Source organism: Seriola lalandi, unplaced genomic scaffold (assembly GCF_002814215.2).
Source record: "Seriola lalandi dorsalis isolate HSWRI2012SDOR001 ecotype SW California unplaced genomic scaffold, Sedor1 jcf7180002054519, whole genome shotgun sequence".
Taxonomy (NCBI): Eukaryota; Metazoa; Chordata; class Actinopteri; order Carangiformes; family Carangidae; genus Seriola; species Seriola lalandi.
The window spans coordinates 3,440,543-3,467,671 of record NW_019525072.1 but is presented as its reverse complement, the minus strand read 5'-3'; the positions used below and the strand labels follow the sequence as shown (position 1 = coordinate 3,467,671).

At 40.5% G+C, this 27,129-nt stretch overlaps 2 protein-coding genes across 2 annotated transcripts; both read right to left on the bottom strand.

Annotated features, from left to right (window-relative positions):
- Positions 1–13,613: 13,613 nt before the first annotated feature.
- LOC111660629 (NDUFA4 mitochondrial complex associated) lies at positions 13,614–17,135 on the bottom strand. Its single transcript, XM_023413995.2, has 4 exons — positions 16,977–17,135; positions 16,230–16,318; positions 15,973–16,033; positions 13,614–15,471 (listed from the first exon to the last, which is right to left on the bottom strand). The coding sequence occupies exons 1-4, from the start codon at positions 17,016–17,018 to the stop codon at positions 15,415–15,417; spliced, it is 249 nt and encodes an 82-aa protein (XP_023269763.1). The 5' UTR covers positions 17,019–17,135; the 3' UTR covers positions 13,614–15,414.
- A 1,492-nt stretch (positions 17,136–18,627) lies between these two features.
- Positions 18,628–26,846, bottom strand: slc35b1 (solute carrier family 35 member B1). Its single transcript, XM_023413959.2, has 9 exons — positions 26,265–26,846; positions 25,115–25,218; positions 24,840–24,970; positions 24,690–24,720; positions 23,851–24,011; positions 23,570–23,696; positions 20,327–20,433; positions 19,995–20,148; positions 18,628–19,543 (listed from the first exon to the last, which is right to left on the bottom strand). Exons 1-9 carry the CDS (start codon positions 26,387–26,389, stop codon positions 19,491–19,493), a joined length of 993 nt encoding a protein of 330 aa, XP_023269727.1. The 5' UTR covers positions 26,390–26,846; the 3' UTR covers positions 18,628–19,490.
- Between the last annotated feature and the right edge of the window lie 283 nt (positions 26,847–27,129).

Below are 27,129 nucleotides of genomic sequence, written 5' to 3'. Positions count from 1 at the left end.
CAAGAAACTCAAGACTTCACCTGAACACACAGCAACTGTCTCTACGTTCCCCCTGCATATGGCAGCAGTCAGGACAAGTAAATTAAAAGACATGTAGGTTAAACCTGAGAGCGCCCCTACAGGTTGTCTGACAGTTGCGAGCGTCCTTAGGGCAAATTCCCCGCTAAGTTCAAGGACTCTCAGACTCACACTGATGTACGCAGATGTGCACAGATGTTGCTGTGCCTGGGATTGTGATCTGCTAGCATTAGAGGCACTGTGTGTTACTAATTCATATAGACAGCTGGGGACAGTAGGAGCAGGTCCCCAGTGGATTACCCGCTTCCAGACAGCATGCCATCAGCTAATATAGCCAGTGCATGTGAGCAGAGGAGTGTGGAGCCAGGTAATAGTAGAACTGAGGAAGAAGGCACTTGTCTCACAGCCCATAAATGAGAGAGCAGAGATTTTTGCAGCCAGACACACTTTGATCCTCATTGTTCCAGTGAGATGCCGGTGAACAGTGAGAGCAAGCCAACACGGGAACACGCAGAAAGAAAAAGAGTTCAAAGTTGAAATTCACCCATCTGAAAGAGAAGCAAAAACAAGCTTTGTTTAAAGGAATATTTGGCAACACTGTCACAGCAATAAATACTTGTCTTTCTCTTCTCTATCCACGTTTATGAGTAGCAATCTCTATGCCTGATTATATCAATCAGCAAGAGATGATATAACATAAAAGTGAGTCAACCTATTCCCAGTTCATGAATATGCATTAACTCTTCCAATCATCCAGCGTCTGTTTAGGGGGGGTGACTCTGTTGTGCAGGAATTTATGCATTTTACATTTACTGTACAGTTGTTGACTGAAATATAATTAAAGAAGAACTGGATACATTACTGTAGCACTGCTGAACCTACAGTATAATCCACAGCATCTGACTAAGAGGTGATTACCACCAAAATAAAATGTTCTTGCATGTTTCCATTTTAATTGCAAAGGTGTGTGTTTAAATAATGTTGAAGCTGGTAAACATGATGTGCTGAAGACCAAAGATAGAAACCAATGGATGTCTCTCAGCGAGCTTTGTAAAATAATCATGGTGTTACTTGAAGCAGCATCCAGATACGCTGCAGATTGGAGGAATGAAAGCCAGTTACTGATATACAATTAATGTGACTTGGCAGCAGAGCAGTCTGGTGTCTCTGGTCAATCTCTCTCACTCCCACTCTTTGCCACTTTCACACACATGTGCACGCACATACACACAGACAAAAGCCAGGAGAAAATTCAATAAAATTCATTGCCACGTCTCCACGTATTCCCAATTTGCTCTCCTCCTGTTGACAGACTCCTCCTCTCTCCTTCTGCTGATCTTGAGGCTGTCCTAATTCATAGATCCTCCCGAGGAACCATCAAAGTGCGACCTACTGTATTATGCTTCTTTCTCCTGCTTTACCCTTTCATTGTATCCCTGCGTGTGCACATGTGCACTCACGCACGTTTACACATTTGGTGCAAGGAATGCCCATTATGGTGGTGGTTGAGTAACGGTGCAGAAATTAATCCTGCTCCCAGATGGTCAAGCTTATAGTGTGAGTTTGTGGATGTGTGTCTTTGCACATTCTTTTTTAATATCTCACCGCCTCTTATCCTCAATCTAACTAAAGCTTTTATGTTTGGACCTCTGTGTGGGAAAATTAACCATGAGCTGGTTACACAGGGGCATGATGTATTTAAAGGTGGAACAAAAGAGTTTTACTGCATGTATGTGAAAGAGGAACTCCAGTTCCACTAAGTCTCATTAGTGTTGTGGAGTATTATTACTACATATATGAAAAAAGTTGTATAAAGCCTTTTGTGGCTCCAGAGGGAGCTACGCAAAATCTGATAAATTGGCTCAAGTGATGTCACTTGAGTTAGCGTTGGTTGAATCCGACAATGAAGATATCTGGTGGTGTGGAGTTAGGAAGACGTGAGTTTAGCACACCTCCCTAGCCTACTGCTCATGTCTACATCAGCTACCACTAGAATAACACACACGAATCTCTGAGCCTTGACAAGGAAGAAGAATATGGCAAATTAAAGAGATGATTGTTGTGTCCCAATTCAGGGGCCACATCCTTTAAAGGACGGAGAATATCGAAAAGGTCGAAGTTAGATGCAGCAATCTGGCCTACCTAGGATTTCTGCTTTGCGTCACCAGCAGTGTGCTGTTAGCTGTGCAACTGAGCTGAAGCCCAATACTTACATTTAAAAATGTGTCTGTTGGCATTGTGTGCTCTCATATTATTTTCATTACCAGCATGCAATGAATCTTGGGATAGGTTGGGCCACAAAGGATCCACCTGTTGGATCTTCTTTTATAAAACTGCCCATTGTAAGTCAGACAATTTTGTAGAAGTGCAAAGCTAAATCTGGGTTCTGTTGTTCTAAGGCTAAAACTGAGGCACATTTTCACCTTGCTGTTTTCAATCTGAAATGGAAAAATATCAGCTTCAGCACCAAGGACAGCTCCACTGTGCAATTTGTCAAATGCCAGCATCCGAAGAAAATTAGGATTTCCTTTTTTCTTTTTTTTTCATCCAGCATTTTATCGGGTCACAGTTAGGCTACAACCAGCATGTTAGGCTTCCACAGACAAATGTGGGTCTTTGAACGCCTACAAAAACACATTCCCTCTCTGAATCAATAATCCAATATGTTCAGTCAGAGATAACAGATGATCAGAAGATAGGTACTACGTGGTGCCAAGAGGCGCCTCCATCATGCCTGGCTCACACATTTCAAGTAAAGAGAGGACCCGCCAAAAAGCATCTCAAGGGACTGCCAATCACCTCGAGGAATGATAATACCGGAGACAAATGAAGGCAATAACTAGCAATGGGATTAGACCTCTTATAAAAGTGTGAAAGAGGGAGATTTGGGACATTTGTCTCCTCCACTACAGTGCAAATATGGCAGCGTAGTACAGTGCAGTGACAGCAATGTGAGACAGTTTTTAATGGGCCAGATTTAGCCGCAATTATCGTGTTGCATTTTTTGTGTGTATGCCTATTAAATGTATGTTTAGCAAACTAAAACCAGGCTGAAAATTTAAATTGGTCCATTTTTGAGCTCTAGATTAAGACTGTCTCTAGGTCAACCTTTGGATTTACATTAAAATCTGCATTATGATAATAATGCCATTCCTGGCTGTGCTTTCTATACTGACCATTAAATATCTGAACAAGAAAAAAATTATATCCCCTATCAATTATAAATATCCAGCCTTTTTTTAAACATATACTGTATGTACACTTTATTATGGCCTTCACAGAAAAGTTTTACCCAAAGCTTTTATCTAAACCAATGTCACCATTAACTGATGTCTATATGAGCCTCCATTGTTTATGCAGTTGGCATTGTTGGCAACATTGGCTTATTGTCTATCGGTAGAACCTGGTTGTATTACACATCTGTCATATCTGAAACGCTCTCAGGCTTCTGAAGCAAACTTTCCCCTCCAACAGTCAGCCCAGTTACCTGCAGGAGAAATCGGATGCTCTGGAGCATCTATAATAGTACTGTGTGCTCATAGAGGTGTGTTATCACACCTTGAAATACATATTTCCACCTCATTTCTGGATGTGAGAGCCTGTCATGTATCATTTATTAGTATAGTGAATATCATTCAAGGTTTTTGAAACTCTTATGATTAATTGGGAGAATGAACAAAATAATCAAAATGTTTTTGAGCCATTAATTTGAGTTAATCATGCTGTGCATTTCTTTTCCACTTTTTCTCTGTCTGTCACATAAAATGTTAATTTTCGTATGTAGCTATAAATCTGGTTTATGAACTACTATTATACTAAACTGCAATGAAAGGCACTGTAATAAGCCATGATGAATTTATAAATACAATACATATATGAAGACATGTTTGCATATCAAAACACCTTCTTCCTTCAGCATGGCCTTTGAGTCATTGTGGGAAGGAAACCATCCTTTTCGCAACTTAATGCATCTCATGAAATAACATATCAAGGCTTTGTCAACAAACAACCTGGGTCATCAAACAGAACCCAACCGCACATCTATTAAGGCTAATCATCATGAATGGATGGACATCAGGGTCCATGGAGAGCTGAGATTAAACCCAGCAGGCAGCGGAGGCAAACAAGACATGGAACTGGAGCTAATACACAGACAAAAACAAATCATAAGCAATATTATTTTTGTACCGATCACTTATTCATCTCTTTACGTGACTGCTGAGATTTTTGAATGATGAATTTACATTTGCACGGACAGGCTGTTTATAACCAGTGAAAGTACACTATGTCTTGACTTCGAATATAAAAGTTAAGCATGTATTGTCAATCTTTTTAATTTATACTTGTGATGTTGAAGCAAGTTTGCATTTCACATGTTGTTATGGCAGCAATATATAGGACCTAATTTGCATGTTATTTTGGGTAAGCCTACCACCAACTGCTGTTCCCTTTAAAACTCATTCAAAGATTACAGGAGATATGGAGCGTGCTTTTAAATTGGATTCATCTTCTTTTGAAGGGAATAAAGCTCAAGGGATGTTATTCACAGGCAAAGTAGTGGTAAAGACCATAAACAAACACATTCATCAGAAGAATACTTTCAAGATGAAGACGATATGTGGATTAAAACAAGTTTGACCGCAATGTAAGCTCAGTAATAATAAGAACATACTGTATAATGTAGATCCGCAGTTGTTCCAAAATGTCAAAATAGAGTGGTTGAGTGGTGTAACCAAGAAAGTCTAGTGGAGTTATCTCCTGCTCTGCTTTGGACCTCCTTTAATCATCATATTAATCAGCACTGTTTGTCTGTTTATGGCAGAACTCTAAAGGATAGAATAAAATGCAGTTGTTCAATGTGTCGAGATTCAGTTATGTCGCTCTGCTGCACAGTTTGCATGTTAGTTCATAAAACAGCGGCTATATTAATATTACATTTAAATTTTTGCCACTTATCTAATGTGGTTAGTGAGTGAGATGTCAAGCTGCACCCACCCAATACCCCTGTTATGATGGTCACTGTAATTATAAATCTACAAGCTGCACTTTGCCCTTTTGGTTTTATTGTTTGTCTGCACTTTAAAAGAACGTTAAATCTGACACGAATCTGATTAAATGTAACAGTGAGGGTTATAATTATGTTGCGGGACAGAAGAAAAGCTCTCCAGTAGGCTAATGTGCCTGTGGTTGCTGCTCACTTGACTTCAGATGGGAGCCAGTAGGCCTAATTGGCTGCATACAGCCTAATAAGACTTGCTGGATTGTCTTGCTTAACATTTTATCCCCATCCTTGTATCAATTTTCAACTAAATTAGCCTGGTCCACCAGAGATACAGCAGATTCAGCCAGGGTGGGGGTGGGGACTGCTGTCTGACTGCTTGTCGCACTTCACTTCGCCATCACAGTTTTCCCAGTCTGCCACAGTGAAGACTGCATATGTGTCAGTCAGAGGCAGGACAGTAAATACTGAGTCCTGTGATGTTAAACCTTTCCTGCATGTGTATTCGTGCATTGAGGTCCAGCATCATTCCAGTGACATGTTCCTGCCCCCCCACCCCCCCAAGCCCAAGGTGATTTCATTGCTGCAGAGCCCCTCTCCATATTGTGTGTGCCTGGGAGATCGTTGCACAGACTTGCACAGATTTTTTAAAGCTCTGCAGTGAAGTAAGCAATGACATTTAAAAAATACTATGTTGGCAAAAACTGGGAAAATAAGGCCCAGGGGGAAATAGATTCAATAAAACTTGGATGACAACAAGGTCAAGAGACGCGTTAACAGAGTTAATTCTACAAAATCTGTGTCGACCTCTTTTAAATCATTCATCTCAAAACAAAGTGTTGTGGATGTTTCACATATTTTATCTGTTACAGATCAAATATTTTGTCTTTAACTGCAACATACTTTGGCAAAAGTTTCCATACTTCCCAGTAAAACTCTCCACAAATTCCCCAATATGTTTCTTTGGGTTTTTTTTTTTTCAAAATTTGCATTTTCACCTTATTCAAAAATGAAAAGACTCAAAAACCAACAGAACAGTGAGTAAAAGACACTTTTGCATTATTTATTAGTTAGTTCGTTAGTTGTTGTTTTTTTTGTTTGTTTGTTTTTTTTTTTTTACAAAATTTGGAAAACACAGCCACAGATAAGAGCCAATGGAACAAAACAAGCTTGTGGACGGCCTAAAGCACTCACCGTTTGCAGTGACCCCCGGATAAAGTCCGGCTCTGTTCTTTTGTGTTCTGCATTTTTCTCTCCTTATTTCCTGCCACTTCTCTGTCATTGACTTTTTTGTATAAAGTATAAAATACCCCAGAAATAAAAATAGCCCCTCAATCTCTTTCACAATCCTGCTCTGACACGTCTATATCAACTATAAAACTTGTACGGTTGGCCAGATTTCCCTCTGTGCCTAATGACTGAATATACAATATAGGTTTAGGTGCTTAACTTGCAGCCTCTTTTTCATCCCTCACATTTCAGTTGCCTCAAAGTATAAAAATCCTTTTCTAATTGGTCCTTTGTTTACATCCCTCTGTCGACTCACTCTTCATTTTTGCTGTCATTGATTTAGTATTGAATTGTGCAACTGTAGACTGAAGACGGCAGCAGTGGTAGAACTGTGCAGGCAGTGGAGTCAGATCCTTGATCAGAATAGTGTAGTGTACTCGAGTGCACAGAAACTTGAGTACTCGTGATTTTCCTGGAGATCCTCTGAAGTACAAAAATGGCTACGTAAAAGTAAGGAATAAAAGGAGTTTAGAGGACGGAGGGATGAGTGTTGAAAATGGATGAGAGGAAGGGAAGAAGAGACTGTGAGCTGTGTGAGCTGTGTGAGCTGTGATGACGAAGAGAAAGGAAAGTTGCCTTGGCTGTGGGCAGATGCTGGTTGCAGTGCCAGCTGGTGGGGGGTGGGCCCACCTGTCTCTGGTTCTCCCTGTCTCCCTCCTCTCTGCTGTGGAGAAAGCGACAGATGGAGTCCGAAGGTTCTGCTCCGGTCCCCGCACTGTTTCTTCAGTCCGGCTCTCTCCCGCCCCGGTCTGAGGGCACCGTGCCAGGGGAACATGGGGGCTGCGCCCGGCCCCCAGCCCTCCACCGCCACAAGGGTCAACTGCTTACAGAGTGGGGTCGCCCTGCCGCCTCCCTCTCCCATAAACCCACTGCTGCCTCCCTGTGGATGTAAGCAACAACTGCATCTTCTCTCTGAAGTCCTGGCTGAGCGGAGGCATTTCTTCACTCAGACAAAACATGTCCTCTCAAGGTCTCTCAGCAACACCAGCTCTGAAATCATCAAAACTGGAGGATTCATGTAAGCTCATTTAGGAGAGGTAGGGAGGGAGAGTGAGAGAGAGGTGCCAAATTGGAAATGTTGAACAAGTGAATTTATACCATCCCTAAGGAGTGCTTTGGTTGCATGGTGATGCATGTGGACTATGTGACAGCATGTTAAGGAGAGGATTGTGATGTAAGGTGCAGGGTTAAAGGGTTGTGTCACAACCTCAAAGCGCTGAAGTCCATCACAGGGTGGCCTGGTGACCTTTATATCTCTAGTTTTGTGATGAATCAATGCATGAGCTCTCTGAAGACCCACAGCGAGCTCATTAGGGATCCTATAAGGAGCGAGCCACCCGGACTAGTTGTTCTCTTGGACCTCCTATTAACCTGCTGCTATTTGTTTGTAACGATCCACACAGCGCTCGTTAAAAGGAGCTCATCCAAATAAAAGAAAAAAGAGAAAATTCAAAATGCTGTCCTTATATAAGCTCCGTCAGACCTCCTATCTATTCTCTATTATCTCTGGGCAGATTAATAAATTCTTCCCTGCTTGGGTTTTACCAGAATCAGCCTTGATATTTGTGGGTGTCTGTGTTCATTAGCGGTCGAGCTGAATTATGACTAAGGTCCTCTCTCCAAAAGCAGCAGCATAACTGGGCTGTTTCTCCTCCCAGCAGCCCACACTGCTCCCAGAGGTACCTTTAGAGCACATTAATGGATTCTCTACTATTCAGGAAGAAAGTTATGGTTGTAGCAAAAGCCTCCTCTCAGCGATAAAGAAATGGGACCAAATCCCAAGGTACTTATCGATATTTAAATAACAGACTTCTTAGATCTGGTCTTTTACTGTAAATGAGAGACACTGGCTTTCTCCAGGCCGGACCTCCAAATAGTGGACGATTCAAAGACGACCCAGGGCTCAAATGGAGAGCCAAATTCCTTAACAGCTCTCTGATGAACTGCAGGGTATCATGGGGTATCACAAGAGGGAAAAGTCCAAGAGGTTTCTTGCACTGGCTTTTAGGTTTCTCATAAAGCCTTGCGGTATGGTGATACATTGATTTAATGGAAATTATCTGGAGATTTTCCCTCTGCACGAAAAAAGAAATTACTTTTCCACCAGCCCAAAGAATTCAGCTGTGAAAATATAAAGACTGGGGGATGTGTAAAGCCAGTCAGTCGACCAGTATGGTATTATCTGGGCCGACAAAGCTTCCCAATTATCACCGAACATGAAATGAATCTAAAGAGACCAATTTTCACCAAATAATCAAGCCATTATCATTCATGACTCAATCACAGTGGAAATTACCAGGTCTCTGCTTGTGCCCAGCAGCACAGAAGAAGAAAGACCAGACATGTGAGGAAACAAAGGGATGATAATGGAGCCCGAACTAGTTTGTAGCTCCAGTGGGACCAGTGTTCATGTGTGTCACTTGGGTTTGGCGAGATGTGGGCGCTCTGCCATACCTGAGCCTGATTGAGTGCAAATTAGATCTTGTTTCATCATTTGAATGGTAGGCAAAGAATGAGCAGAAATGGCCGACAATCTATTTGGAGGCAATATCTGAAAAGAAAATCATATCAGGAGAGTATTCAGGCACCATGTCCCCTCTGAGCTGAGAGCATTTGGTGTGTTACATCTAGTATTTTATCCCAATGACAAAAAAGTAGCATCTCATTGTTTTGGCTGTCATTGTTCCACTTTGTCTCCAAAATATAAGGTTGATAAAAGCAGATCTGGAAGTTTCGCTTACGATTGATGGTAGACGTTTGTGTGAGCAGATGCCCGTAAAAGTGGTGTTTGGAGTTAAGTGTTGGTTGAGGTGTGTTTGTCTAGCCTGGTGAAGGAGTGATGCAAGTGAAAGACACTGAGGTGATGGTGGTCAGGGCATGGAGGATGGTTCTGCATCAACTTCCCAACTAACTTTTATTTGTCAGTTTTCCAGATACAAAGGATTCAATGTATTTCCCAAACTGTGAATATGTTAACTTTTATTCCTTTTCTTGTCAAGAGTTAAATGAGAAGATTGATACCACTCGTGGACTGTATGTGTTTGTTTGACTTCTTGAAGTCTTGTCGTCAATGTGAAGTTGCCAGACAAACAGTGGAGGGTTCAGGAATTGCTCCCAGCCAAGAATGTCTGGCACATAATCCCTGAGCTAAAGACGTGTAACACCACAACATGTCATTTTTACACTTTGGTTTTTGTACAGACTGAACAAATGAGATGAAATGTGTTAATTAGTGAGCTTTAGAGTTGGCACAAAGGCTTACCTTTTAGAAAAAATATAGCTGAATCTGACTAAACCAATAATTGTCAAGTGCACATCAGGGTTGAGAGGTAGACTCACTGCAGAAAGATTTTTACCACAGACAATAATTCATCCACCTGGTTGAAACATTAACTCATATAATCCATTAAAAGTCAATTTTTGCATCAAGGATATTAGTGTCCAGCTGTTTTCTCCACTGTTGCTCATCATGAACACCAAAGCTTTTGGTTCAGGCAGTTTGACTCCCAGGTACAGCTTCCAATTTCATTTCTGCTCTCCTGTGTACAGATCAAAACTATTAATTGAAATAGTTCTCATTCAGGCAAAGAAATGGTGTGGTTGATGGGGTAGTTTGTGGTGTGTTCGGAGGTGTAGTTCGTGGTGTGGTTGGTGGGGTAGTTTTTGGTGTGGTTGGTGGGGTAGTTTTTGGTGTGATTGGTGGGGTAGTTTTTGGTGTGATTGGTGGGGTAGTTCGTGGTGTGATTGGTGGGGTAGTTTGTGGTGTGGTTGGTGCTGTGTGTGGATGCTGTTTAGATAGCCTGTGGATGGAGTCTGGTTGCTGGTGTCAGCGCGGCTCTGATCAGCTGTTGGCAGGAGGACGAGCGGGCGGTCTCTCCCCGCGGCGGCACCCCGGGTCGAAAGCCGGTTTGAAGTTTAATGATGCCAGCTGCCAGCTCCACCAGGCTGTGAGCACTAACGAGCTGGCACTGGTGGCGGACTGAGCCACGGCGGCAGCACCTGGAAATGTAGCACACGTTGCAGAGGGGCGGGGCTCCGCCGGGGCTGTGGAGGGGCCTGCTGGAGACCCAGGACGGCACCGAGAGGCCCGCGTCTCTTTGAAGAGCGCCCCAATTTCCATATTTCATTACACACTGCTGACTGACAAGGCCCAGCCAGATGTTCTATTTTCAGCTATTTAAATTTTGACCTGCTTTCCTACCATGGATTCAAAAAGAAAAAAAATGTAATCAAAACACAGATGCCAAGGATGATGGGAACTTGGAACGGGTGTGTCTGCTGGTTTTTGTTCACATTCTTCATGTCTTTATATCCTCATACAGTGTTGACAGTAATCACACATTAAATGTTGCTCTTTAACTTCCATAGCCAATCCTTTTTCATTACAGACCGTCGGTTGACAGTCTATCCTGAGGGGTTCACTGTCTTACTCAAGGACACTTTAACAAGTCACACTGGTTGTTTCAGGGATCAAACCTGAGACCTTGTATTTATGAGACAGTCTCTAAGCATCCAGCCAGCCCAGCGCTGAATCGGCTCCCAAAGTGAGTGATGCATGTTCTGAAACACCTAAAGCATGCTCGCACAGCGCCTCTGTCCCTGAGATATCGGCTATGATTAATTCCTGTGGTATTCCTGTTGAAATGGCTGTTAAATTGCAGCGTCCTTACTCAATCCCTCATGCAAAAATACATCGACAACCCTGACCTTTTTGTGCATCTGCTGCAAATGGCACTTTGTCATCCTGAGTGAGCAAGCTCAAGGATCAATGTGGTTTTGTTGGAATAAAACTTCCTCGACAAACCCCCCTGTCTGCTGGCTGTGTGTGTGTGTGTGTGTGTGTGTGTGTGTGTGTGTGTATGTGTATGTGTGTGTGTGTGTGTGTGTGTGTGCGTGTGCGTGCATGTGCGTGTGCGTGCGTGTGTGTGTGTGTGTGCGTGTGCGTGTGCGTGCGTGTGTGTGAGTGTGTGTGTTTGTCCATGTCTGCGCTTCATGAAAGTAAAACTCTTGAATGAGGAGGAAGGAGGAAAAACAAAGGATGAATCTGGGGTGAAACACAGCAAGAACAAGTGGAGAGCAGTTCTGAGTTGAACACCGAATGGCAAGAAATGAGAGGTGCTCTCTCTGTGAGAATCAGAGGGAGAAGGGCTTTCACTCATCAACACAGCTCACAGCAGGGGAGAGAAAGCAGTTTATTCCTTCAGTAATCGGTCTGTGAATCTGAGTGTCTGTGTATGTGTTTGACTGAGTGAAAATACAGAGGTAATTGAGAGTTAACTAAGGCATTACAGGGGCAATACTGACACAGAGATACAAATTGATAAAAGATATCACTGTGTTTTTTCTGTATGTTTTTCTGCCCAACATGATGGTGTTTAAATTATCTGTATAATAGAAATCTAAAGAGGGAGTATTTATGTGTAGCAAACATATAGAACTTTTCTATTCTGTGTTTAATTGACAGAGAACATGTGAAAGGGTTTTTATCATCTGCAATAACAACAGGAGTGAGAAAGATAATGTGACACAGTGTTTTAGTGTTCAGTGATAAAAGGAGTTTAAGTGTAGGAGATAACACTAACTAACAACCTGGGGTATATAATAACAGGATAAGCTTATTTGCTGTTGGTAGTGTATTGTGAGGTGAAAAGAGTTCTGGTAAGACTATCTATTTCAGTGTGTTTGATTAAAATTTTAAAGGACCTATATTGTATAAAGGTAGATTTCCATGTCTATTTTGATTATAATGCAGGTCTAGGTTATTAACACTGTGAAAATATCAAAGCGCTCACTCCAAAGAGAAATGCACACAGCCTGTATTTAGAACCTGAACCTTAAAACAAGCCGTCAGGATTTCTGTAACTTTGTGATGTCACACAAAAGCAGTCACCACTCTCAGTCATGCCCAAAGCCCCCCATGAGCGGCTCAGAGCCTCCTCTCTTCTGATTGGTTCACCAACCTGTATTTACCAGAGCTCCAGAGAGAAGCCTGAGAGAGGAGATATAAAACTACACTGAGATAGTTTTTGGTGCTTAAAACTACAATTATATCTTCTCATGGATCAACACTTCAAATAAAACATGTAAAGTGTAAAATATGGGACCTTTAAAATGAATGTCCTAAAACTCTGAACATCTAAAAAACATTAAAATTAAGATTTAAATAAATTCATTATAAAGATTTAAAATATACGGAACTATAGATTGAAACAATTTGTAATTAGTCTTCGAAAGAGCTCATTTTACCACCGTGAAAACTGCACTAGTCAACATTTTCAAATTTGTTTCATTTGCTATTTCTGCATAATCTTCATGACTGATAGTTAAGATAGTCTAAGTAAAAATACTTGAAAAGTCAAGGTGCTGATGTAGTTAGTCAGTGATGCATAAACTTTATGTACATTTCATGTTCGTTACATGTGAATATGAAATCACTACAGCCTTGTGCCATATCATGCATGACAATAATATGTTGTTTTTTTCACATCAATACAACTTAGAAATCAAGACATCTGTGTGTGTATGTGGATGTAAGATGAAGCAGGTGTATCAGGTTTATTCATCATTCCTTCTCACACAAATACTATGAAGATGCTTTGTTATTCTGAATGGTGCAGAAGTCTTTGCACTCCCCCTGCCTCTGGACTACCTGACCTTTGGCATGACCTTTAGAAGACAATTTGAAGCCCCAGCAATCGCCACGCGCCTTGGCCCACAATATTTTCCCTCATTATTTTTTCAATGTTACCTTTTCAGCGTGGCAGAAAAGAGCTGGATTCAACAGCTGGGTCAAGGGTCAAGAGAAGGAGGGTAAAAATGCAGGTCAGCTTGGCTCTACAGTTGTGTTTTGCCGCCTTCCTCAGAGAATTCACTGCTACAAAGCCATTTGAACTCTGAACCCTCCAGCTGTCTGTCAAACGTTGACCCTCAGTGTTGACTGTTATCTGTTTTGACAATTAGGAAAGTGCCACAGCCATCAATAATGGACTGGGCAGTGGCTACAGAGCTTTAATGTCAGGCAACAAAACATCAAACATGTGTACTGAATATCAATTTTCCCTGTATTTTGATAAAACAATTATCCCGAGTCAACTTTCTAATTGTAAAACCAAATAAAGGTGCTCTTTAACGTGAGATGACTCTTCAATCTAAAATGCCTCATCTTGATATCTGGCTCTAATAGTCTGTCCACCCCTTTGATCGAGACTTCTATATTTAAAATATTGATTGCCTGCTGGGAAATCTTTTAAAGACAATCATAGTTCCCAGAGGATGGATGCAAGGATGATTGTAAAGTCAGGACAAGAAAAATGTAAAGGCATTTATTTTTCAGATGTAGCAATATTGACTTACAAAATCATTGATGCAAAAACTGTAAACATTTAATAGTGTTAGAAAGTATATGAAATCCCTATTTCGCAAAAGTATTTTAACAGTCTTGACCTTCTGTACTGTACAGACCCTGAATGACAAACTCAGGACTGCATGTAACTTCCAAAGCAGATGTTTGTTTTTGCAGTTAAGCTGGTCATTTAGGAAGTACACCAGCTGTTACTGGTTTAATACACTAAATTCAGCTGAATCTTAACTGATCACTTTCTGCATTCCCAGATTATTTTTGCTTGATTGAAGTAATTCATTCTGCACAGACAGAAGGTTTATAACACCTGGCTCTACAGTGGCAGTGTCAAATAAGGCGGAAAGAGTTTTTTTTTAGATCTGAGGCTGATTCATTTTCTTTTTTTTTTTCTCCCTCTATCATTCAGCCACCAGTGATTGCTCTCCAGCCACACAGCACGCCGCTCGCTTTCATTTTGCTCCCATTAAGCTGAAATTCACAGGTTACATCAACAAATAAATGAGCTCAGGAAAATAAAGGCATTTTGTGTTATTTCCATCATAACTTATTTGAAATGATAGTAATTACTCTGGGGGTAGGGTGGGGAGCCTGAGTGCTCAGAGTCAACAAGGTGAACATGCTGAAACAATTGAAATGTTCCAAAATTAAGCGCCGTTACATGCTGTGCCAGAAGTTAATTTTCATTTCCTCAGGTGAAAAGAAAAAAGAGATACACATGCGAAGCGTTCAAGCCATGGAGAGGCTGGGTGAAGATTTAGACGTGGGCTTCTATTCAAATATGAAGGTCTCCTTGACATTTTCTGCTCTGCGTTGGCTGCTCATCCTTGTCGCGTTTCTCCAAGCTGCAGACGGAAAAGCGCGACCTGTTGACATTTACAAACTCATCTGGCTGAGAGCGATGGCATTCTATAAGGAGAAACACCTCCGAATGTCCCACCACAGAGTCCTGGTTCCTCTGCTCCGTGTTGCGCATGAACATGTTATTGCTTAAAACAAACATTAGTCACCCTTTGCAGAGGGAGAGAGAGACAGACATGTTTTATCTCACTCTTCCCTTTAACTTCTATGGCTAGAGCATTTCCTTTAAGCTGGGAAAACTATGCAGAAGTGGCACTGGGCAGCCCGTAGACCTCATCAACTTCACCAAATACTGGTCGGGTTTGACCACTGCAACTTCTGGACTGCCACAGCTGCCACCAGAGGGAGCTCACTGTTCAATTGTGACCAGGTTAAAGTCTGCCCCCTCCATGCCGATAACGTTCTGGATCGCAGCCAAGAATAGTGTGCCACATGATTCACCAGCAGCTGGGTTAAGGCAGGACAAAGGTGAAATGAGGTGAAAGCGAAGCCCAAATAGTGACAGCCAAGCAGGACACAACTGTAAATGGAGTGTGGAAGGTGTTCTGAGTGGTAATGCAAATAAGTATGTGTGATATGCTTTTGAAAAGTGACAATAATGACTCAAGATCGAGGACAGGGAAAACAAAGTGCTCACACAAACCTCAATGAATGAAACTTTTTTTTTCTCTGTATGGAGGAGAAAAGACTCCTTCACTTTATTGAGAGCCACTGCAAATGAGATTTAAGAAACAAGATTTCAAAAAGCCAATGGGATGCAATGAGAAACTTAAATATGACTCATTGTGCGGGTTTAGCTTCTGCATCACTCAGGTTCCTGAAGAAAAGTTCAAAACGGCGCTGTGCGGATCAGCTCATCTTTGTGCTTTTGGTGCAGCAGATTTGATATTTAGAAGTCAGGACGATCCTTCTTCAGCTTGCTGTAGTCCATGTTGACTGTGAAAAACTGAGAATACATACACATTTTAGCTCCTGTGCAAACAGTTACTTTACAGAAGAATGCCCTGGTAGCAAAGAGTAAGTTCAGGTGACTTGGCAAAGCATATTGCCGCAGCTTCCCTCCATGTTGCAGCATCCTTCAATTTCATAAAATATTATATAAAAATCTTGTAAAAAAGTAAATAGTTGTCTCTGAACACTACAATTCATTTGCCTTGATTTTGTCTTCTGGAAACTCCTTCTGTTGTTACTTTTGATCAAGTGTGAACAGTTAATGACTTCATCGGATTTGTTACTACAAGGCAGCGTTAACCAGATTATGTAATTTGATTAATCCAACTAAAGGAATAATCCATGGCTCAGCGACAAGTCTGGCAAAGATCCATACTATAATCCCTGAATATAACCACCTACACTGTCAGTAACAACTTCAGCACAGAGATGAGTGCAATCAATGCTGTGTGGCGACATGATTTGCTGAGAAAGAGAGAGAGAGACACACACACACCTTGTACTGATCATTTGGGCCCAGTTTGTTCCAGGGCTCTGGGTTGTTCTTGCGGTCCCAGCTACAGAGGAGAAAATAGTTAAACATTATGAGAGATTCTGAAGAACAGAGGTATTCATGGCCATTATTAACATATATATATATATGACAATAACTGAACTGCAACATTGTCAGTGTCTCTACACATCATCTTCAGATCTCATTACTCAAAAAGAAAAAGAAAGAAAATACAAGAAAGTCATGACTGGAGTCATTACCAAACGTCTGGGTTTCTCAAGGCCAGACGAGCGAGGTATGTCATGGACATGGTTACTCCTCCACCGATGAAGATGAAGAGAGGGATGAGCTGAGAGTGACAGACAGGAATTCAAGAAGTCTGCATCAACATGAGGGCAAACTACCACAGCTCAAGGTAGAACTATATAAGTAAACACACTGAGACTGCTGACAAACATAAACACTCATCATTTTCCGGTGCGACCTTCAACTGATGCTATATTTACAATTTTCTTTCGCAGCCTCTTGACTTGTTTCGCGTATCCAAGTCAAATGACAAGAGTGTGTGGCTTAGAAAATATGAAGCTTTAGTACGAGTTAACATAAACATACAGCTTGCTAACGCTAACCAGACAGCTAGTAGCTGCTATTTCCAGCACAGCATACCCTCTCCTTGACAATATCATCAGCTGTTATAGTATTTGAATGAAGCCGTGACCTGATCTGACTCTTAAGCACCAACAGTCAAAAGTATTGCCACATATGGCACTGGGTTGTATACATTACTCAACACTTGTTAGAGATTAAAGTAAACAGTGAAGCATGTCCGTATATTTGACAGAGTTTCTCAAAGTCAGCGCGGTCAAAGTCAGAGCACTAGCTAGCTGAAGCTAGCAACGCTAACTTGTTTAGCTAAGCTAAGTTAGCTACAAAAATTCTCTTAAGGTCCGAGTTCAGAACAAGCTCTGTAAATGAATCTTTATTGAATATAACTAGATTATACTTACTGCTGGGTGGCTTCTAAGCTGTTTGCGGACTGTGGCGAGCATTTTGACGTGTGCGAGAGCTGATTTAACGCAGTTTGTACAGAAATAAACGGATTACCAACAGACTTGCCAAAACGTTGCGGAATTTAATCTGCGAGATTGGGCGGAAGAAAGGCCGAGGAACCAAATATAGGAAGCTACGCATACTGCCTGACCAACAGCGGCAGAAACACATCATTATTAATTATTATGTTTAGTATGTAAGACATTTATGTCACACTACATGTAAGAAAAACTAAATCATTTATGATCGTTTCATTAATATGCAGCTGTGTGGCTTCAGCCTTTATTTCCGCACAGTATTTTATTCTGGCAAAGCAAAAGTCTTTCACAACCAAAAACAAAATCAATCCTTACACCATTATTAATCGTTTTATTGTTTTCATTAACGAATGTATATATATATATATATATATATATATATATATATATATACATATATATGTATGGTGTAATATGTGTATTCAATCTTGTTTCACATACTGTAGCAATCATGGATTATACAATCGAGTTGTAGTATTTTATTTAATAAATAAAATGTGTAAAAGTCTTTATGGATATATAATACCGATCGATATTAATGTGAGTGACCTGATGGAGATAACAGAAACAGTTTACTGCTCCAGTCTCTGTCAGTGTGAAAAGCTGAACGGTCTGAACCTTAATGTGGCAGCAGGTGGTGCTGTTCTCCTTAATCAGACAAACCACATTAATTTACAAGAAATTCAACCAGTTCCTCAAGTACTGGATGAAGTAGAGGATGTCCTTCTACTTTATCTGTTTTAGATATGTTTTTTTTCTGTTTCTCTCTGAAAAATCAGATTTTTAGGCGCCTCATATCTAAGAGTCTTTCATTTTGTTGGTAATGGAGGTGCTGATTCATTGCAGTTGGGCTACTTGGGAAATTATCTTTAAAATCCATTGTGCTTAGGCACAGTTAAACACTTGAAAATGCGTTTAAATACTCTTATTTTAAGCAGCCAAGACCAGTGGTGGAAGTACTCAGTGCTTTACTTCCACTTAAGTAAATGTATCATTACCACAGTAATACTCTGAAATACCCTCCATTTAAAAAGTAAAAGTACAAAAGTATTTGCATCAAACTTAAAGTTCAGTTTGTACTTATTATGCATAATGGCCCATTTCAGAATAATATATATTGTATTATTTGATTCAAATTATTGATGCGTTAATGGGGCTAATTTTAACTACTTTATGTACTGCCAGATGCTAAATCCATAATGTGTTATCATTTTATTAGAGGATTATATTTTATATTTAGAATCTGCATGTGCAAATTAAATATTAGCTAACACTGTCAAATAAATGTAGTGGAGTGAAAAGTACAATATTTCCCTCTGAATTTTTAGTGGAGTAGAAGTATAAAGTAACATAAAATGGAAATACTTAAGTACAAGTACCTCAAACTTGTACAGTACTAGAATAAATGTACATGGTTACTTTCCACCACTGGCCAACACAGACAAGACTTTTAAAAATTAGATATTATACATGTTAGTTGTAATTTTTTCCGCTCAAAAATGCAAAACTTACTAACTGATGTGAACCAATCAAGTGAAGTCTGTGAAATGAAATGAAAATCACCATGAAATATCACAATTTCCCTTTTATGGCAAGTTATTTTCAAACTTTTAGAAAATAAAAGTAAAAACAATTCAATTGTAAGATTGGACATAACACAACAGGCTACATACATTCATTCATTCATTCATTCATTTTCTACCGCTTATCCTCTAGTAGGGTCGCGGGGGGGCTGGAGCCTATCCCAGCATCTTTTCGGGCGAGAGGCGGGGTACGCCCTGGACAGGTCGCCAGTCCATCGAAGGCAAACACATAGAGACAGACAACCATTCACACTCACAGCCACACCTATGGTCAATTTAGAGTATCCAATTAGCCTAGTCCCCATTTGCATGTCTTTGGACTGTGGGAGGAAGCCGGAGTACCCGGAGAGAACCCACACTTGTATTGTAGGCTACATACAATCGTTTATATTTTATAAATGGCATGATACTTGGCCAAATGTTTGCCAAGAAATTAACTACATATGTGATAATAACACATATTCAAGCAATAGTTTGTAAACCAAGCCTTGTTTGTTGGTAAGTTCATGAGTTAAATGTTGAAATGCATTTCTTAGGCTCGGCTTGGTTTATCTTCCATCTGAGGGAGGTGAACTGGTTTCAGAAACAATAAGGACTTGTCTAAATACAGTATTCATTCATTCATAATTTGATCCCTAGTAAAACATTCTCTTCATTATATCGACAGTACACAACAGAAAACTACGATGACTTTTTAAATACAGTTAAGTTAAAAATCTGACTGTACTTGAACAAATCATAGGCACATACAGTATGCCTGCACAAGATGTCTTATGAAAATAAGATACTGGCTATAGAGTGTTTGCATTTATTTTGCAATGTATCCGTCTCTCTCTGTGCACCAGATGTTTTAGTGCGTCGTCTTCTTGGGGGTCTTGCCAAATTTAGCATCAAATCCGAGACCTAAAGAGAGAAAACCACAGATGTGATTAAGGAGCAAAGGAAAACCTCGGCATCTTAACAGACACTATTGTACACTCTGGAGATCACCAACAGAATCACCAGCATTACCAATAAAAACATAAAAAATATGAACGCTCTGGCATCTTCTCCAACTATGTCAGCGTTAATTTACTGTCTCCCCTGCAGCTATACTCCCACTGCATAATTTACCAGTCAACCAAATGGTTTGCGTGGGAAGCCTAAGTATTCCCCAGTTGGACCTAATTGTTTGTTATAACAAACACATACAGTAACTGTCTCAGGCTACAGCTGTTGATGGTTTCAGTCATGTTCTGGCAAGCGTTTGATAGTGTTATAATCTGTCACCAATTTTACAGTGATGCAGTGCATTCATGAGAAAAATGTGACACATTTGAATAAAGGCAGGAGGAAAAAGAGTGTTAATTCTCACCAAGGAAAACTAGGATGGTGCCAACCCACTGCATTGTACTCATGACGTTGCCAAACAGAATTACAGAGCCAAGGATTGTGAAGAACTTCCTCGTGGTGGTGACGATGGAGCAGGTCAGAGGCCCAAAGTATACCACCGTCATAAAGATGAAGGTCTGGTGAAGGATTAGAAAAAATACTCAAAGGTTGTAATATGAATACCCACTGTTAAGATGCTTGTCTTCTCTAAACATTCGTTCTAAAGCTTTTCTTTTATTTCCTCTCACAATGCAACACAATATTACACTTCCCATTACTTCACCGACCACATCAGTCCTTCCATCATACACCCACCTGGCCTAAGGCACTGGTCAGTCCAAAGAGAAGAATATTATAGAGGATACTGGGGTGGCGTTCAGTAAAACTCAGGAACTCCCACACCTCCCCTGTCCACAACACAGCTGAGAGCAGAGAAGAAGAAAGCAGCAACAGAAAAAGAAAATAACAATGTCATCTCAAAAACAGAAATCGGTAATTGATATTAATGTCACATGTACTGCCTTAGTTGCCTTGTCCTTGACACTCGTGCTGAGAAAATCAGATCACAGCATTTACAGTGTGGGCACATGGCACCACCAAGTGGTTTAATACAGTCATAACAATCAGATGAAGCCTTGGTGTCGGGGTGTCATGGGTCCGTAGGAGTGGAGGAATAAGAATACCTTTGTATCTTGGGAAACAGCAGCACTTCAAAGATAGTGAAGGCAGATTTCTAATAAAGGTAGCAGCGGCGTACCACAGACTAAATTTTCCACAGACAGCTAAAAGCATTTTAATACAGTCGAGAACTGACACTTATGAAAAACAAATATTGCATTTTGTAATGTAATATGACCTATGAAAGTGGGAAGCAGATGTTGAGGAGAGATGGAAACAAACTCAGAGATAGCAGGCAATACCAATTAATTTGTTTAAGGAATGATAAAAGTCCCTTAGTTCTCATACTGGCTTTGACCTTTTGATCTTTATCATACAACCCATTAGTGCCTAACCTTAGTAAGCCCCTCATTATATTGCATTTGTTTTATGTGGCTTACTCTCCTGCATATTATACCAACCTCCTCACAGAGCCGAGGGCTTTGAGGTGCAGGATTCCTTATCTAGAAAGATAACGCTGAAAACTTTGCCGTGACTGAATTAATGAGTTTTTTCCTCCTGAGAGAACAGGGTTCACCTTTTCTTTAACATATTGGTTTCTGTTTGGGTTCTTTACTTATTAGGTTTGCCATTAGCCACTGCATCACAGCAGTTATTTGTCCTGGAGTCTTTTTTTAAGAATTTATTGTGACATTACAAAATCAACGCAACTAATAATAATATAACCTTTTAAGAATGCATTTTAACCACCATGTTATAATTCAGTTGTTCATACTAAAACACCTTAAGGTGAAATGAGATATTGCTGCAGTTTGATAAACTGTTGAGTGGAAAAGCATCTCAAGGAAACCAGAACGATAACAAAATAAGACCTCTAACTATGTTAAAGACTGGACGACTTCTTTTGGATCCTCATTAAAGGTGTTTTAAAGACCCTCTCCAATGAAAATCAAGTTTTTAACCTTGTTAACATGTCCATATTATGTTTTTATATAATACATGACATATCATGAGTGAAATAAGCAGTCAACGCCATGACTGCGTATCTCCACCTTGGAAATGCAGTGAACCAATGACAGTCTCATAAAAACAGATTCAGACAGCCAGGGATTCACACGTCATATAATCTAAGGAACCAATCTTGTCAACTTGTGGGGATGAGGGACGGAGCAAAATAAACCTGAAACCTTTTCAGTACAGAGAGTGAGAGTTTACTTTAGCACAACCACTAACATTGGGTCAGCCACTACCAGTTGTGAGCTAACAAACAAATAAAAGATGGTAAGTACACTAACCGTTCTGATACGTCTGCTAATCACCTATGTTTGGTCACAACAGACTCCTCATCAGAGTCTGAGTGAAGCTCAAATATGTGTCTGAGTCTCTCTGATGTTTCCTCTAACACTAACCATCATTATACGCTCTGCTCTTCCACCGGTCACTGAAACAGTACACAAAGCAAGAGTTTGCATTAGCACAACCACTAACACTCTGTCAGCCACTGCCAGTTACAAGCTTACAAACAACATAAACAATTAATTACGCTAACTACTCTGATAGGTCTTCTAGCAGGGTTTTTCCTTCATAGAGAATTGCGAGGCGGCAGCCTCCATTAAATTTCGTGCCGCCTCCGCTTCCTGACAAAATTCTAGTACTTGTTTTCTCTGTGGATTTGAATCAGTACGGGATACAATTTGTCCCGTATTTTCGTTCATGTTATGTCCTCAAAGTGCTGTGAATAATGTAATGTCAAGTAAAACCAAACCAGTTGCCACCTTTTTTCACATAAAAGGTGGCAACCCTACAGATGAATATCATCTCTTTTACATCCAAGCACACCCAGCTTCTTGAAAAGTTTCCCTAGAGTAACGTTACATCCCTTCATATGTTTATTTTTTTGCAGAAATGTCTCAAATCACAGATTATTTAAAAAAATAGAATTAGCGAGGAGGAGAATCGCGAGGACAGGTGAAACAGTGCAGAGTGCAGACATCATTAGTTCTTCTAATATGGGAAATAAAGTTAATTCATGTTACTGACAAGATACGGTTAATGTGTCTGGACTGAAAGTAGGTCTAGTTCTCGCCACAAGTAGAAGATGAGAGGATCAGAGCGCGAGAGAGGAGTCAAAGCGAGACTACCAAGTCTTTGTACGAGTTGTACGGCTTAGTACCACCCCCGCCTAATTTTCGGCCAGAAAAAACCCTGTCTAGTCGCTGATTTTGGTCACACCAAACTCCTCAGAAACTCCTGAGTCTGGGTCTGACTGAGACTCAAACATGTGGCTGAGTCTCTCTGATATTTCCTCCGCTAATCATCCTGACCCAGATTTCTCAGTGACGAAGTAAGAGTAGATGAAAGTATTTTTACATAGTTAAAACATGTCTGGAGAGGAACGTTAAGACATTTTAAAGAGCCACAGATAAGTAACTGTAAAACGGAGGAATACTCTGTATACTGTATAATGTGGCATTGGTAAACATCTAAACAGGTTAAATGACAGTTAGGTAGATAAGCAACTATGTGCCATGGAGTATCAGAATATACAACCACTACACCAGTAAAATGTGAAAATGACATTGGTTTGCAATATTTTTCAGTTTGAATGATTTTATAGGTGTTTTAATTTCATCAAACATTTTATTATGAAAACATCAGTGCAAAAGTAGCACTAATCCTTTGGTTTCAGCATTTTCTGAGAATTATTCAGAGAGAAAGGCAACAGGATGTTCATTGCACTAGTGTTTGGTTCATTCTGCTACACTTTGGCAGGACTGAACCATACCAAGGTGATCTTGCTCATTAGGTTCTCCTCTCTGGCTGCAGGTGTGCCAGTCACTGAAATGTCCTGATGTAGAGTTGGTTGGAAAAACACTCCATCAACTCAATGGCACATATTCGTTTGGATGAAAAGTTTGGCAGAGAGCTGGAATGACTCACCTAGTCCCAGCACCAAAGTGGACCACATGTTGATGTTCAGCATCATGTGGTTGGCACTGGTCTGGAAGCGAGCCCTCATGTGGTCCTGGGCCACGCCAGTCAAACCGTCCAATGTCAGAGAGACCAGCTATGACACACGAAGTCACACCACCAGGCCATGAGACAAATGTCATGGAAATGCCACAGTAACCATGGATACAGAAAGGAGACACAGATAGATCTGCAATAACATGACAATAAATGAAGTGAAATGGATGGACTATAAATATATGTTATCTCACCAGCAGAATCTCTCCAAAGCCAAAAACATGGTCATCTGCAACAGCTGAACTCTTGTTGGGTTTGTAGAGAAACAGAGCCACACCGCTCACAATCAGCAGCACACACAGGTACTTAGCCAGTGGGTACTTCTTCCTCAGTATTGTAACTCCAAGGATCATCACTGGAACAACACAACAACAACAACATGATGGATCACTTTAAGCCGTGCATACCAGTGTAACATGCCTGTGGTGTTAATCTCACCCCTGGATGCAATATCAGGGCTTCACCCCCTGAGAGTGGAACATATGGATGGTGAAAAAAAATGTGTGTATGTGTGTGTAACAACAGATAACAAGCTGTGAGTGGTGACATATAACCTTCATGTACAAACAGAACAAACTCTAACCTGCAGCAACTTTGCTCTGAACTCCACACATCTTGAAACAATCTGTTTACTCTATATGTCCTGGATCAGTTCAGAAAGATAACAGAATCTCTTGTGTTTGTCAAGGACCATATACACATGGGTTACTTAACTTTGTATATATGTACATTAGCACAGTACATTATGAGACCTGGCAGCTCACGAGTTTGTCAGAAATCAGACATTTGTCTTAAAGGGCATTTGAACATCATAAGACTAACTTTATCCCCAGACTGCCACCAAAAAAAATATGTCACAGAGAAATACAGGAAGAAACCTCAGGAAATGCACGTGTTCATTTTTTACAAAGAGCAAACATAACCTCAGACATCAGTTTATTATCAGATTTTGTTGGTGATATCCTGTGCAGGTATGTAGGTGATATGCAGGCAGAAAGCAAGACACAAACCAAAGTGATTTCATAAGATTTACCTGGTATGGGCTTGCAGGATTTTCCCAGCACCTATCACAAGAAAAAGATGAGTTTCAGGATATGATCGCACTAAGCAGCTGCAATGATACAACATCCCAAGAAATCATGTTAACCATCTAACTTTGCCCCATCTAAAAGGGCAGACTCACCTGTGTGGGGTAGTTGACATATTGAAGGGCAGAGTTACTGGACACCATGGCTCCAAGATAAGAGAGGGAACACAGTCCATAGAGCCAGTTCTTGGTGTGATCTGGTTTTGAGCCCTCAAAAAACTGGATCACTGATGAAAAGGAGAAAGAGGTTTTTATTAAAAAGGAATCCACAACAATATAATAAATTTACAACTTCAGAAATATGTGTTAGATGTTTTTTTTTTATATATATATATATGTTTTTTTGTCTCCTCTGCACAACACAGACTCACAAATCTTAGCAAACAGAGCATTGATAATGCACTGGATGAAGACCAATGTCCGGGCGAATCTGAACTTCTCCTTCTTGTCTCCTTGACCATATTCACCTCGAGTGCTGGAAAAGTCAGAGAAACAACACTGATTTGAACGCGACAGATCACAGACAATGAACTTGAAACTGAAGTACTCCTCACTTGCCTTCTTGGCAGGAGCATGGCAAGTGAGGTTAAAGAGTGGATTGATTTCATCAGTCTCCCAGCTGTGAAAAGGCCATTTATAAAGGAGAGGCCATAATGCATTAAATTACAACTGACAGGCTCGGGTGGTGGAGGTGGTGCTGGTGACATTTTGTTAGAGGACCAATACTTTTCCGGTTGTGTCAGTTTGGAACTGTAATCAAGAACTCACAGAAAACTGTGATGTCAATATTATTTAACGACAATATGTAACAGAAGTTGTATTCAATTATTGAATTAATTAAATATAATTATTCAGGTTGTGAAAAGGCTGCTTCACCAGAGACACCAAGTCATTTTGGAACCAGATATGATCCCTGTCCCCTCTAGTGACTTAGGCAACAACATACCATCTGTGTCATGCCTCAGTATGTGGTATGCAATAGAGGCTGAGCTCCCCTTACTTCATTTACTCTTTCTAGAGAGAACCACAAGTAACCATTACGATTTGCTGTTTTTTTTTACAGATCTATTTGAGCAAAATATGAAAGATAATGTTTGTTTTAGACATATAATAAAAGTATTATTCCATCTATGAGGGATAATGACATGACATTTACAGACAATTAGAAATAGAGAGTACCTAGGTTTTAGGGGACAATACAATGCATTTTTAATAACACACTGTCACCAAACTCCATTCAAAAATCTGCTAATTTAAAGTGTAATCGATGTTGCCTTTCGCATCGGTAGGAGCAGATTTGCATAATATATAACGAATAGTTCGGACACTATAGCTCATTGTGTACTCTATGGTGTTTCATGTGCACCTATACCAATTGGAAAAGTTGTATTAATTAGAAAAGGTAGCATTTTTTTCGAGGTGCGCTCTCAATGGGTAAGTCAGCATTAAATAAGCAGATTTTTTAAAAGAGTTTGGCACTGGACACAACGACATCTGCTTCGGAGTTTAACTGTTACTTACATCGTCTCTTGTAATATTCCGTAATAAAAGTAACACACAAAAACTCCGAGGAAACAAACAATGAACCGTATCCGCATACTGTCCCACGGCGAGGTGGGTTTCCCTGCTCCCTTTCCTGCAGCCATGCTGTCGTCCCCCAGACCCGGTATGGCAACCGAGACCGCTCCGCTCCCCGCGCCCCTCACACCGACGTCCCGCTCCACTATAGCCGATGTCACGAGCCCGGAAATGGTGCTCGCGTTTTAATGTTGGCCGTGGATTTGGTAAAAGCTGAAGGTTTTGCTGATGGATATCACCAAACCCTTTTGTGGACAGTGAGTGTTATTTCTCAAAGCTTGCTAACGGTATCTTGAATTGTCTGGAGATATCAAGTCATTATTGTTTATTTTGCATCATTCCAGTGACTCTCCAGCGTCCGACAGTCCAACTCTCTGCTCCGGGACAGCTGTAGCATCAACAGCATCCCATTCCCGCATGTACAGGTGAACTGTCAGGTGGATTTAGGTCGTGTTTTCATTCAGAAATCAGACCTATAATTAGAGAAAAAATTATAGGTAGCGTCAGGAAAATGGGTTTTGTGAAAGGACCCCAAAGGTGTCAGCAGCCACGCCTGAACTGTTAGATTTACATTCGTGAATTAAATCACGGACACTAATGCATTGTGGTGTGTTTGATTTAACCGCGTCAGCCAAAAAACGCAACATGAAATGTGAATTATTATAATTAAAACTGAGGTTTTTTTGGGTCGTGTTTTGTGATACAGCAGTTGTAAAGACAACTATTCAAAAATGTGAGGTCCTTTCCTAAAAATGTCGCGTGCCTTTTAGTCGTCCTAGGATGTGGATTAAATTCATTGGTCCATGTA

What these genes read in the sequence shown, in the direction of transcription:
- LOC111660629 (XM_023413995.2), bottom strand. Translation starts at nt 17,018, where the DNA reads ATGCTCGCCACAGTCCGCAAACAGCTTAGAAGCCACCCAGCA. An exon ending in AGCTTAGAAGCCACCCAGCA is followed by an intron (nt 16,319 to 16,976) that starts GTAAGTATAATC and finishes TGTCACTCTCAG; the next exon opens with CTCATCCCTCTCTTCATCTT. An exon ending in TTGAGAAACCCAGACGTTTG is followed by an intron (nt 16,034 to 16,229) that starts GTAATGACTCCA and finishes TCTCCTCTGTAG; the next exon opens with CTGGGACCGCAAGAACAACC.
- slc35b1 (XM_023413959.2), bottom strand. Translation starts at nt 26,389, where the DNA reads ATGGCTGCAGGAAAGGGAGCAGGGAAACCCACCTCGCCGTGGGACAGT. An exon ending in GCTTTGGAGAGATTCTGCTG is followed by an intron (nt 23,697 to 23,850) that starts GTGAGATAACAT and finishes CGTGTGTCATAG; the next exon opens with CTGGTCTCTCTGACATTGGA. An exon ending in CACCATCCTAGTTTTCCTTG is followed by an intron (nt 19,544 to 19,994) that starts GTGAGAATTAAC and finishes TTCTCTCTTTAG; the next exon opens with GTCTCGGATTTGATGCTAAA.